Source organism: Neolamprologus brichardi, chromosome 13 (genome assembly GCF_056152115.1).
Source record: "Neolamprologus brichardi isolate AB-2024 chromosome 13, ASM5615211v1, whole genome shotgun sequence".
NCBI lineage: Eukaryota > Metazoa > Chordata > Actinopteri > Cichliformes > Cichlidae > Neolamprologus > Neolamprologus brichardi.
Window position 1 is genome coordinate 32,395,849 of NC_142116.1, and position 13,124 is coordinate 32,408,972.

Consider the following 13,124-nt stretch of genomic DNA (forward strand, 5'->3'; position numbering starts at 1 on the left):
TTAGCTGTTAGTATGCTTGTAGGTCACATTCACAAAGGTAGGATGGTTTGCCACTTAATTTCGTGTTGTGCGCATGTGCAGAAACAATGGGTAGGATGGTTTGTCAGGTAGGATGGAACGGGACAAACTGCATTCCTTTTCAGCTCAATACCAAACGCGTAATATTTTCTCTGAATGCGGGACGATTCCGTCTTTTTACAGGACGGTTGGCAACTCTACTAACTATCAGTAACATCATAGCACCACCCAGCTGTATAGAAACTCCATCATGCTAGCTAGCACGCAGTACGAGTTATTGTAATTGACTGTAAAAAGTCAGCACAACAAAAATAAACTCCACCTAAACTTGGTTTATATCTGACCAACATAGACTGCAGGTCATAACTTCTTACCTGAAGTTCAGTTCACCTGACACTCAGACCGGCGGCCGCCTCGGGTCTCTCCTCTTGCCTCCCCTTTCTCTCATCCACCTGCTGGCCTCCACCACTTGCTAATGTTACTGTGGAAGCTCCACCATAGCCACCAACAAACAACTGAGTTATTTTTACACACCGACCAGCATCTGGCCAATCCACCAGCTTTCAGTGTTTATAACGTTACAAAAAAAATAAAAAATCATCGGCCCACCGCGCAAATGCCCGGTATGCCCGATGGCCAGTCCAGCTATGGTCGTGCCATCACTTAACCCTTCGCCTAGGGTTGCCGACCCCTGATCTATATATACACTGTCAAAGATACTTGTCTTTGAGTGAAGATTTAAGGTGACAGGAAATATAAATAACTTCAACTTGAATCTTTGACACAGAGTTCAAGCTCACTGCTGTAATATATCATAATAATCTGACAATAAATATAATATCGGCCATATTATATTTACATTACCAAAATGAGATGACTTTAGTCTCATGAACAACATTAGCTAATTGTTATTTACTAACTAATCTTGAAATGACTGTTCAGTACAGAAATGAAGCCCAACAATCATGTTTTTACAGTCCCGTGGTCTCAGCCTCAGCTAATCAAAGTGATGTCATAAAAAAAAATAATGAATGAACAACAAAACATTTTTCTCATTTCTGTCAAACAAAGCTGTATGAAACGTTTCTCGCGGTTAGCATCATGGTTGCTAGGCAACCTAAGCAGCGCGACGACAGCCAGACCGTCCCATTTCACAAGCCTCTCATTTCCGCACTTCTCGTACTTCCTAGTACGCACCGAACTGCGCATTCTCCGAAGCGTGCGGTCGCTGGATTGGGTCACAGCCCATGTGTGCTCATAGTGCAGTCTGCTAGTTCAAATGCACAACATAAATTACAACTTACTGTACAATGAACACACATCGCTCACTGAGTTAGGTCATTCTTGCACCTTTTTTAAAACACACCCCTTTAGCTTACATCTTGAAAGTAGTGCCAGCCATATGGGTTTATATTCCAAACAGTGACACACGAACTTTATCACCGAAATCCGCTTAACATGGCTGCTAATTTTCAAGCTTACTAGCTTATTCACGATTAGCACACTAATAATCATCATTAACCACACATCATAACATAACCAAACGATAACATGTAGAAAGAAACAATGTACGTATAAAACACAAATTCTTACCTAGCAGGAGAACAAATAATCAGTATTTTAAGGCTACTGCATGTACAGATGTCACTGCTGGCTCACATGAGCTACCTCTGAGAACCCCACAGTTTACTCCCCAGCTGACTGGCGCGAAAGAGTCGTAAATCACCGGCATTGTAAAACTTTAAATTATTCCAGGGCATGTTAAAAACAAAACACCAAACAGATGGACTGGATATTAAACGGTATCAACCCAGATAGCAAGGAGACATTGAACAGATGTTGATTTTCCATCTGAACCATCAGAATCGTCATGCTTGAAATGTCAACACAAAACCAATGTTGAAACAACATTGAAATACTGATGAAACCTGACACTGACATTGAAATAACATTGATTCACTGTTGTTCTGTCATCGTTGATTGTTGATCTATTTATAGTTGACAAGGTGACAACAATCACGTTGAAAAACCATTGATTTATGGTTTCGCGGGAAATTAAAGCTGCTACCACTTGGACTATTCCATAGCCCCCCCTCTCACAGTGGTACATCCCTTCAGGTAACCATTGTCTTGTACGGTAGAGCGGGACATTAGATTTACTCTCAGCGGAATTGACCGGAGAAGGCATCAGTTCATGCACTGCACTGGCCTGCACCACGATTAATATAAGGTAAGAATGAATGACTTTTGTTCTATTCGTTATTTCCACGGTTGCATTTGAATAACAGTAAAAAACAAACAAACTTGTTAATGTAAAGTTTCGGACAAAATGTGGGAGCCCGAAATTGTGTCTACTTTCATCTTACAATCCGGCAACAAATAAATTGCACTGCGAACAAAGTCAACAAAGAAAACATTTTCGTTTCATACTTTTCCGTTATATTCCCTTACAAAGCTAGCTTAACGCTTCGAGGGTTCCTTTGTTCTTGCCGTCGCCTCGGCGCTTGACCCAAACTTTCGCTCTGCAGTTGCTTTTTAGCATAGTACTACAAAAAATTGTAAATCTGTGATATATGATTGATAAACGTAAAGGTAACTGTATAAATGTGTTCAATGACTTTGTTACTTTTAATGATTGGAGAGCACCCGCTTCGATTCGCACTCAATTCAAACTTTACGTTGCACGCTCACCTAACTTTACGTTGCACGCTCACCTAACTTTACGTTGCACGCTCACCTAACTTTACGTTGCACGCTCACCTAACTTTACGATGCACGCTCACCTACCTTGCGTTTGCACCTTTTGTCCACACGTAAACTGCGTTTTATTATTTATTTATTAGTTTTTCGCCTCTCACTGCTTAAGCCATTAATCTTTCTGGAATTGTTTTTTTAAACAGATGCGACCTCACAAAAGATATTAGCTATGCTGTCAGACCTGACGACAGCTGTTAACGAACTCCGTGAGGAGGTCAGAGCCATCCGCCATCCCTGCTGAAATGAATCGGTAGATGCTGGGGTACTGCCTCTGGATTTGCCCTTGCACAACATTGAGGAGCTAAACAATGCAGAGGCAGCTCTTCAATCATAAGAGGCAAATAAGGCAATGGTAAGTATATAAAGGTTATGTACACTTTGTAATTATAAAGTGTAATAGCTGTCAGATGTGATTTAAATACATAACAACGGCCTGTTGATTAAACACACAAGCACTTGCATACACATTTAAGACATGAGACACGCTAATTCCATCTCTTAAAATGTGTCTATAGGTGAGACGCTTTGCCTTGATTGGAGGGACCACACTGGAGGTGCGAGTCCGCCGTGTAATGGCTTATGCCATTACAAACGAGCTGGCCTCGGTACTCAACTGGGCAGGGAAAAAAACCAAGGACCAGACAAAGCAAAAAATGGCATTTAAAGATACAGCGCTCTGCAAATGCATATATGGTGGTAAGTTTTACAGTTTTTTTGCTATATTACTTTGTCTTTCTTAATAACAAGACTTTCATGTCCGGTTAATCTGGAGATGGAGTCTTTGGTCTTTGGCTTGTTTAGTCCTCGGGTTGTAGTTGTACAGCCCGAGGACCCCATGTTTATTTTGTTTTAAAGGATACACGGCACACCATGCTAAGACTTATCACTTTTTCCGCTCATAGCTCTTTGGGAATCAAATGCGGCAGTTTGCAGATTTACGCCTGGTGACTTTCATGTTTATCAGCCTAGGAGTTTACATACTTTCTCCCCGCTGAAGACAGTTAACAAGAGCTTATTCATGTGCTCTAATTCACTTTTTGTGTTTGTGTGTGTGTATTTTTTTCCTAGATGGCCTGACGCAGCAGTTAGGGGCAAACTCTATGTCCGAGTTTGTCTTTGCACAAGCAGTGCAGAAATGGCTCCGATACGCCCCAGATCGTATGGGTATGGGTGGTGCAGGACGCACATCATGCATCCCCATCCCAGAGTAAAAAATTACAAACTTCTGTGAAACATATAAATGTAAATAGGAAACTGTCTTTTAATAAAGTATTTAGCAAACGAAACATGCCTATTGACCTTTTTTTTGTTTATTTTTTTTCTCTGTTACATCACATGCAATGCTTTCTTATTTTAGGATATTAATATTGACATGATACATTGTGAGACATTTGTTGTTGTTTTTTTTATAAAGGGTGTCCAATTTGAGGAATAAGTACAATTATGTGTTTAGGTGGTTTAAGTATTGATGGAAACATGCAGTAGTTTAGTATTGGTTAAAATACTTATAAAGAAAGGTAGATTTCCAGTCATGATTTAACTGTTGTTTTAATAAAAAGCAACTGTGCGAAAGAGGTGGAAAATCAACACCATAGCTCAACAGTGTTTCAATATCAGAATCTGACATTGTTTCAATGTCAGGTTTCAACATTGATTCAACATCAAAACCTGACGTTGTTTCAACATTAAAAAAGGGTGCAAGAGTGACGTTAGGTCAACGTCACACTTCAACGTTGGTTCAATGACGTCGCCTGATATTGACTCAACGTTGTTTCAATGTTTCCTTGCTATCTGGGAAACGACTAAATTAACACAGGGTTACAATTACATTCTACCATCGTCACATCGAGAGTTTATTCATTAATCATCAGAGTTCAACAATGTGACATCCAGTTGAAAACAGCTTCAGTAACGCCAGCAAAACAGGCTAACAGTAAATAACAGCACAAAAACAGCCGTGCTTATCGACAGCTCGACATATCCTCAACAACTCACCTCAGCATGGCTGCCATCGGTCACATTTTAACTGTCCGTTTTACAGCCTCTTCCAGAAAACGAACGCTTACGGTACACTATACACATATACAGTATATTGATTTTATTTGGTTTTAGAGTTTAACCTGAAATCTTTTGCTGCTGAGCAGCAGAGCTCCAAAGCGTCCCCTGTAACCATGGTTACGCAGAGGCGTAACAGTGTTCCAACTGTGACGTCACGGAGGAGAACCTATGTCACTGATACCTGGATCAGCCTGCAACTTTTATTGGCACTTTTCTGCTGAGATCCGGAGCTCGACGCCCTGGCACCCCGGGATAAGATGAGCTGCTGTGTTTTTCACGGAGAAAAAATAATGAACATGGAATAACGTCAGTCTCAGATGGAAAAATAGATGCAAGCAAAACAGGACAGCAGATTGAGAAGAGATTTCTTCAAACGGTAAGGAGCTTCTACCAAGTGATATCTGATAAGGTTAAAACTTCAAACTTAAATCTAATGTCCAGAATCATGCTAAACTTTTCTGATTACTCAGTGAATCTGTTCATATGTTGCCGTTTTAAGCTATTAATTTCATGGTGACAAATATCTTTGACAAAAAATGCAGGATTAATTAAAGGCTATATATGACTGCTTTGTTAGGACGTGGTTAGGAGCAAATACTTAAGAGAGAGAGAGAGAGAGAGAGAGATTTTTGCTCTGATAGAAATCTTTATTAATATTTATGGGAAATGGGACTCTATTAGATTGTTTGTGGCCAATACAATAAATTGTCTCCTGGCTTTCAGGTCCCCCTGAGCCAAATTTGCAAAAATACCAGATTTTACAATCAAGGAACAAACTAGAGTAAAGAACAAATTGCCTATTAAACAGTAATTTGGAGCAGAGGGGCAACTTCCTGAAGCCATTAAAATGATTTGAGAGTAAAGATCATGCATCATCGTGGTAAGAAAAATTATATCCAACGTGTAGCAAAGATACAAGCGGGAGTCATTGAAGTGACAGAACACTGAAGTGACACAAAAGATAATTCAAATTTTACAGTTTTTGCAATTAAGAAAAAAACCCAAACAGATTTAAAGTGAAACAAATATTTTACACATTTTGTCACCTTACAGCCACAAACAAAATGTGTTTTTTATTGACCTTTTCTATGATAGAATAACACAAAGTAGCACATAATTGTGAAGTGGTATGAAAATAATACATGAATGTCAAAATTCTAAGCAAATAAATTTGGAAAAGTGTGGCATGCATTTCTATTCAAACCCCTGCTCTTCATAGAACCACCTTTTGCTACAGTTACACCTGCAAGTCTTTTGGAGTATGTCTCTACCAGCTTTGCACATCTAGAGACGGAAATATTTGCCCATTCTTCATTGTAAAACAGCTCAAGCTCAGACAGATTGGACAGAAAGCGTGTCTGAACAGCAATGTTCAACTCTTGCCACAGATGCTCAATGGGATTTAGGTCTGAACTTTGACTGACCCTTCTAACACATGGATATTCTTTGATCTAAAGCATTCCATTGAAGCTCTAACTGTATATTTAGGGTCATTGTCTTCCTGGAAGGTAAATCTACATCCCAAGCTCAAGTCCTTTGCAGCCTCCAACAGGTTTTCTTCCAGAATTCCCATCTATTTAGCTCCATCCATCTTCCCATCATCTCTGACCAGTTACTCTGTCCCTGTAGAAGGAAAACATCCCCACAGCATGATGTTGCCACCACCATGTTTCACAGTGGGGATGGTACGTTCAGGGTGATGAGCAGTGTTATTTTTCTGCCACATGTAGCGCTTTTCATATAGGCCAAAAAGTTTAACTTTGGTCTCGTCTGATCAGAGTACCTTCTTCCACATGTTTGCTGTGTCCCCTACATGGTTCCTGGCAAACTGCAGATGAAACTTTTTATGACTTTCGGTCAACATTGGCTTTCTTCTTGCCACTCTTAAGTAATCGTAAGCCAGATTTGTGGAGTACACAACTTACAGTTGTCCTGTGGACAGATTCTCCCACCTGAGCTGTGGAATTCTGCAGCTCCTCCAGAGTGACCATGTGCCTCTTGGAAGCTTCTCTGACCAGTGCTCTTCTTGCTCAGTCTGTCAGTTTAGGTGGACGGTCATATCTTGGTAGGTTAGCAGTTGTAGGAAACTTTTTCTATTCTTGGATGATGGATTGAACAGTGCTCCTTGAGATGTTCAAAGCTCAGGATATTTTTTTATAACCTATCCCTGCTTTAAACTTATCTACAACTTTATCACTGACCTGCCTGGTGAGTTCCTTGGTTTTCATGAAGCTGTTTGTTCATTAATGTTCTTTAACAAACTACTGAGGCCATCACAGAGCAGTTGTATTTATAATGAGACTAAATTACACACAGGTAAACGTGTCTAATTTGGTTGAATTCTAAAGGCAATTGAAATCACTGGATTTTGTTTAGGGGTATCAGAGTACAGGGAACTGAATGCTAATCAACATGACACTTTTCTGATTTTATTTGCTTGATATTCTGAAAACCATGTATCATTTTGTCTGTGAAGGTTCTCAGTCATCCAGGTCATCGTAGTCAAAGGAGCTTGCAAAGAAAAGCGTCTGGACTTCTTTAAGTTACTTGAAGAAGTTTCACCTCTCATCCGAGAAGCTTCTTCAGTTCTAAGGTCAAATGGTGGGGAGTCCCAGATTTCCCAGACTTGGCACAGGCGATTAGAGGATCATCAGGGGGTCCTTTTGTCCCTCTGTGGGGGGAAACTCCAACTAGGTTTAAATCTGGGACTCCCCACCATCTTGTAAACACACAAAGGGTGGCCAGGTGGCCCGGTCCGGGTTTTTTCTTCTTTCTTTCACATGCATGGTGGGCGGTGCCACCTGATCACAAGGACTGGCAAGGCTTTCGGAGCCTGGGGAGCGGACACCCGCACAAAGGGTGGCCGGGCGGCACGGTCTTGGTTTTTTCTTCTTTCTTTCAAACGCCTGGTGGGCGGTGCCACCTGATCACAAGGGCTGGCAAGGTTTCGGAGCCTGGGGAGCGGACACCCGCACAAAGGGTGGCCAGGCGGCCCGGTCCGCGTTTTTTCTTCTTTTCTTCTTTCTTTCACATGCCTGCTGGGCGGTGCCACCCAATCACAAGGGCTTTCAAGGCTTTCGGAGCCTGGGGAGCGGACACCCGCACAAAGGGTGGCCAGGCGGCCCGGTCCGGGTGTTTTCTTGCTTCTTTCAAACGCCTGGTGGGTGGTGCCACCCGATCACAAGGGCTGGCAAGGTTTTCGGAGCCTGGGGAGCGGACACCCGCACAAAGGGTGGCCAGGCGGCCCGGTCCGCATTTTTTCTTCTTTCTTTCACACGCCTGGTGGGCGGTGCCACCCGATCACAAGGGCTGGCAAGGCTTTCGGAGCCTGGGGAGCGGACACCCGCACAAAGGGTGGCCAGGCGGCCCGGTCCGGGTTTTTTCTTCTTTTCTTCTTTCTTTCAAATGACTGGTGGGCGGTGCCACCCGATCACAAGGGCTGGCAAGGCTTTCGGAGCCTGTGGAGCGGACAGCCGCACAAAGGGTGGCCAGGCGGCCCGGTCCGGGTTTTTTTTCCTTCTTTCAAACGCCTGGTGGGTGGTGCCACCCGATCACAAGGGCTGGCAAGTTTTTCGGAGCCTGGGGAGCAGACACCCGCACAAAGGGTGGCCAGGCGGCCCGGTCCGGGTGTTTTCTTCCTTCTTTCAAACGCCTGGTGGGCGGTGACAGCCGATCACAAGGGCTGGCAAGGCTTTCGGCGCCTGGGGAGCGGACACCCGCACAAAGGGTGGCCAGGCGGCCCGGTCCGCGTTTTTTCTTCTTTTCTTCTTTCTTTCACATGCCTGGTGGGCGGTGCCACCCGATCACAAGGGCTTTCAAGGCTTTCGGAGCCTGGGGAGCGGACACCCGCACAAAGGGTGGCCAAGCGGCCCGGTCCGGGTGTTTTCTTCCTTCTTTCAAACGCCTGGTGGGTGGTGCCACCCGATCACAAGGGCTGGCAAGGTTTTCGGAGCCTGGGGAGCGGACACCCGCACAAAGGGTGGCCAGGCGGCCCGGTCCGCGTTTTTTCTTCTTTCTTTCACACGCCTGGTGGGCGGTGCCACCCGATCACAAGGGCTGACAAGGCTTTTGGAGCCTGGGGAGCAGACACCCGCACAAAGGGTGGCCAGGCGGCCCGGTCCGGGTTTTTTCTTCTTTTCTTCTTTCTTTCACATGACTGGTGGGCGGTGCCACCCGATCACAAGGGCTGGCAAGGCTTTCGGAGCCTGTGGAGCGGACACCCGCACAAAGGGTGGCCAGGCGGCCCGGTCCGGGTTTTTTTTCCTTCTTTCAAACGCCTGGTGGGTGGTGCCACCCGATCACAAGGGCTGGCAAGTTTTTCCGAGCCTGGGGAGCAGACACCCGCACAAAGGGTGGCCAGGCGGCCCGGTCCGGGTGTTTTCTTCCTTCTTTCAAACGCCTGGTGGGCGGTGCCACCCGATCACAAGGGCTGGCAAGGCTTTCGGCGCCTGGGGAGCGGACACCCGCACAAAGGGTGGCCAGGCGGCCCGGTCCGCGTTTTGTTCTTCTTTTCTTCTTTCTTTCACATGCCTGGTGGGCGGTGCCACCCGATCACAAGGGCTTTCAAGGCTTTCGGAGCCTGGGGAGCGGACACCCGCACAAAGGGTGGCCAGGCGGCCCGGTCCGGGTGTTTTCTTCCTTCTTTCAAACGCCTGGTGGGTGGTGCCACCCGATCACAAGGGCTGGCAAGGTTTTCGGAGCCTGGGGAGCGGACACCCGCACAAAGGGTGGCCAGGCGGCCCGGTCCGCGTTTTTTCTTCTTTCTTTCACACGCCTGGTGGGCGGTGCCACCCGATCACAAGGGCTGACAAGGCTTTTGGAGCCTGGGGAGCAGACACCCGCACAAAGGGTGGCCAGGCGGCCCGGTCCGGGTTTTTCCTTCTTTTCCCCTTTCTTTCACACGCCTGGTGGGCGGTGCCACCCGATCACAAGGGCTGGCAAGGCTTTCGGAGCCTGGGGAGCGGACACCCGCACAAAGGGTGGCCAGGCGGCCCGGTCTGGGTTTTTTTTCCTTCTTTGAATTGCCTGGTGGGCGGTGCCACCCGATTACAAGGGCTGGCAAGGCTTTCGGAGCCTCGGGAGCGGACACCCGCACAAAGGGTGGCCAGGCGGCTCAGTCCGGGTGTTTTCTTCCTTCTTTCAAATGCCTGGTGGGCGGTGTCACCCGATCACAAGGGCTGGCAAGGCTTTCGGCGCCTGGGGAGCGGACACCCGCACAAAGGGTGGCCAGGCGGCCCGGTCCGGGTTTTTTTTCCTACTTTGACACGCCTGGTGGGCGGTGCCAACCGATCACAAGGGCTGGCAAGGCTTTCGGAGCCTGGGGAGCGGACACCCGAACAAAGGGTGGCCAGGCGGCCCGGTCCGCGTTTTTTCTTCTTTTCTTATTTCTTTCACATGCCTGGTGGGCGGTGCCACCCGATCACAAGGGCTGGCAAGGCTTTCGGAGCCTGGGGAGCGGACACCCGCACAAAGGGTGGCCAGGCGGCCCGGTCCGGGTGTTTTCTTCCTTCTTTCAAACGCCTGGTGGGTGGTGCCACCCGATCACAAGGGCTGGCAAGGTTTTCGGAGCCTGGGGAGCGGACACCCGCACAAAGGGTGGCCAGGCGGCCCGGTCCGCGTTTTTTCTTCTTTCTTTCACACGCCTGGTGAGCGGTGCCACCCGATCACAAGGGCTGGCAAGGCTTTCGGAGCCTGGGGAGCGGACACCCGCACAAAGGGTGGCCAGGCGGCCCGGTCCGGGTTTTTCCTTCTTTTCTCCTTTCTTTCACACGCCTGGTGGGCGGTGCCACCCGATCACAAGGGTTGGCAAGGCTTTCGAAGCCTGGGGAGCGGACACCCGCACAAAGGGTGGCCAGGCGGCCCGGTCCGGGTGTTTTCTTCCTTCTTTCAAACGCCTGGTGGGCGGTGCCACCCGATCACAAGGGCTGGCAAAGCTTTCGGAGCCTGGGGAGCGGACACCCGCACAAAAGGTGGCCAGGCGGCCCGGTCCGGGTGTTTTTTCCTTCTTTCAAACGCCTGGTGGGTGGTGCCACCCGATCACAAGGGCTGGCAAGTTTTTCGGAGCCTGGGGAGCAGACACCCGCACAAAGGGTGGCCAGGCGGCCCGGTCCGGGTTTTTCCTTCTTTTCCCCTTTCTTTCACACGCCTGGTGGGTGGTGCCACCCGGTCACAAGGGCTGGCAAGGCTTTCGGAGCCTGGGGAGCGTACACCCGCACAAAAGGTGGCCAGGCGGCCCGGTCCGGGTGTTTTCTTCCTTCTTTCAAACGCCTGGTGGGCGGTGCCACCCGATCACAAGGGCTGGCAAGTTTTTCGGAGCCTGGGGAGAGGACACCCGCACAAAGGGTGGCCAGGTGGCCCGGTCTGGGTTTTTTTTCCTTCTTTGAATTGCCTGGTGGGCGGTGCCACCCGATTACAAGGGCTGGAAAGGCTTTCGGAGCCTCGGGAGCGGACACCCGCACATAGGGTGGCCAGGCGGCTCGGTCCGGGTGTTTTCTTCCTTCTTTCAAATGCTTGGTGGGCGGTGCCACCCGATCACAAGGGCTGGCAAGGCTTTCGGAGCCTGGGGAGCGGACACCCGCACAAAGGGTGGCCAGGCGGCCCGGTCCGCATTTTTTCTTCTTTCTTTCACACGCCTGGTGGGCGGTGCCACCCGATCACAAGGGCTGGCAAGGCTTTCGGAGCCTGGGGAGCGGACACCCGCACAAAGGGTGGCCAGGCGGCCCGGTCCGGGTTTTTTCTTCTTTTCTTCTTTCTTTCAAATGACTGGTGGGCGGTGCCACCCGATCACAAGGGCTGGCAAGGCTTTCGGAGCCTGTGGAGCGGACACCCGCACAAAGGGTGGCCAGGCGGCCCGGTCCGGGTTTTTTTTCCTTCTTTCAAACGCCTGGTGGGTGGTGCCACCCGATCACAAGGGCTGGCAAGTTTTTCGGAGCCTGGGGAGCAGACACCCGCACAAAGGGTGGCCAGGCGGCCCGGTCCGGGTTTGTTTTCCTTCTTTCAAACGCCTGGTGGGTGGTGCCACCCGATCACAAGGGCTGGCAAGTTTTTCCGAGCCTGGGGAGCAGACACCCGCACAAAGGGTGGCCAGGCGGCCCGGTCCGGGTGTTTTCTTCCTTCTTTCAAACGCCTGGTGGGCGGTGACACCCGATCACAAGGGCTGGCAAGGCTTTCGGCGCCTGGGGAGCGGACACCCGCACAAAGGGTGGCCAGGCGGCCCGGTCCGCGTTTTGTTCTTCTTTTCTTCTTTCTTTCACACGCCTGGTGGGCGGTGCCACCCGATCACAAGGGCTGGCAAGGCTTTCCGAGCCTGGGGAGCGGACACCCGCACAAAGGGTGGCCAGGCGGCCCGGTCCGGGTTTTTTCTTCTTTCTTTCACACGCCTGGTGGACGGTGCCACCCGATCACAAGGGCTGACAAGGCTTTTGGAGCCTGGGGAGCAGACACCCGCACAAAGGGTGGCCAGGCGGCCCGGTCCGGGTTTTTCCTTCTTTTCCCCTTTCTTTCACACGCCTGGTGGGCGGTGCCACCCGATCACAAGGGCTGGCAAGGCTTTCGGAGCCTGGGGAGCGGACACCCGCACAAAGGGTGGCCAGGCGGCCCGGTCTGGGTTTTTTTTCCTTCTTTGAATTGCCTGGTGGGCGGTGCCACCCGATTACAAGGGCTGGCAAGGCTTTCGGAGCCTCGGGAGCGGACACCCGCACAAAGGGTGGCCAGGCGGCTCGGTCCGGGTGTTTTCTTCCTTCTTTCAAATGCCTGGTGGGCGGTGTCACCCGATCACAAGGGCTGGCAAGGCTTTCGGCGCCTGGGGAGCGGACACCCGCACAAAGGGTGGCCAGGCGGCCCGGTCCGGGTTTTTTTTCCTACTTTGACACGCCTGGTGGGCGGTGCCAACCGATCACAAGGGCTGGCAAGGCTTTCGGAGCCTGGGGAGCGGACACCCGAACAAAGGGTGGCCAGGCGGCCCGGTCCGCGTTTTTTCTTCTTTTCTTATTTCTTTCACATGCCTGGTGGGCGGTGCCACCCGATCACAAGGGCTGGCAAGGCTTTCGGAGCCTGGGGAGCGGACACCCGCACAAAGGGTGGCCAGGCGGCCCGGTCCGGGTGTTTTCTTCCTTCTTTCAAACGCCTGGTGGGTGGTGCCACCCGATCACAAGGGCTGGCAAGGTTTTCGGAGCCTGGGGAGCGGACACCCGCACAAAGGGTGGCCAGGCGGCCCGGTCCGCGTTTTTTCTTCTTTCTTTCACACGCCTGGTGAGCGGTGCCACCCAATCACAAGGGCTGGCAAGGCTTTC

At 49.6% G+C, this 13,124-nt stretch overlaps 1 protein-coding gene and 1 long non-coding RNA gene across 2 annotated transcripts in view; both read left to right on the forward strand.

Moving 5' to 3' along the window:
* Positions 1-1,834: 1,834 nt before the first annotated feature.
* Positions 1,835-4,061, forward strand: LOC148100079 (uncharacterized). Its single transcript, XR_015719902.1, has 4 exons — positions 1,835-2,248; positions 2,919-3,127; positions 3,291-3,471; positions 3,844-4,061. It is a non-coding gene; the product is annotated as an uncharacterized LOC148100079 (long non-coding RNA).
* A 1,101-nt stretch (positions 4,062-5,162) lies between these two features.
* LOC148100080 (uncharacterized) overlaps positions 5,163-13,124 on the forward strand; it is a 36,486-nt gene continuing 28,524 nt past the window's right edge. The window contains exon 1 of the mRNA XM_087849793.1: positions 5,163-5,209. Coding sequence (XP_087705919.1) covers positions 5,163-5,209 — 47 coding nt within the window. The remainder of the gene's footprint in view (positions 5,210-13,124) is intronic.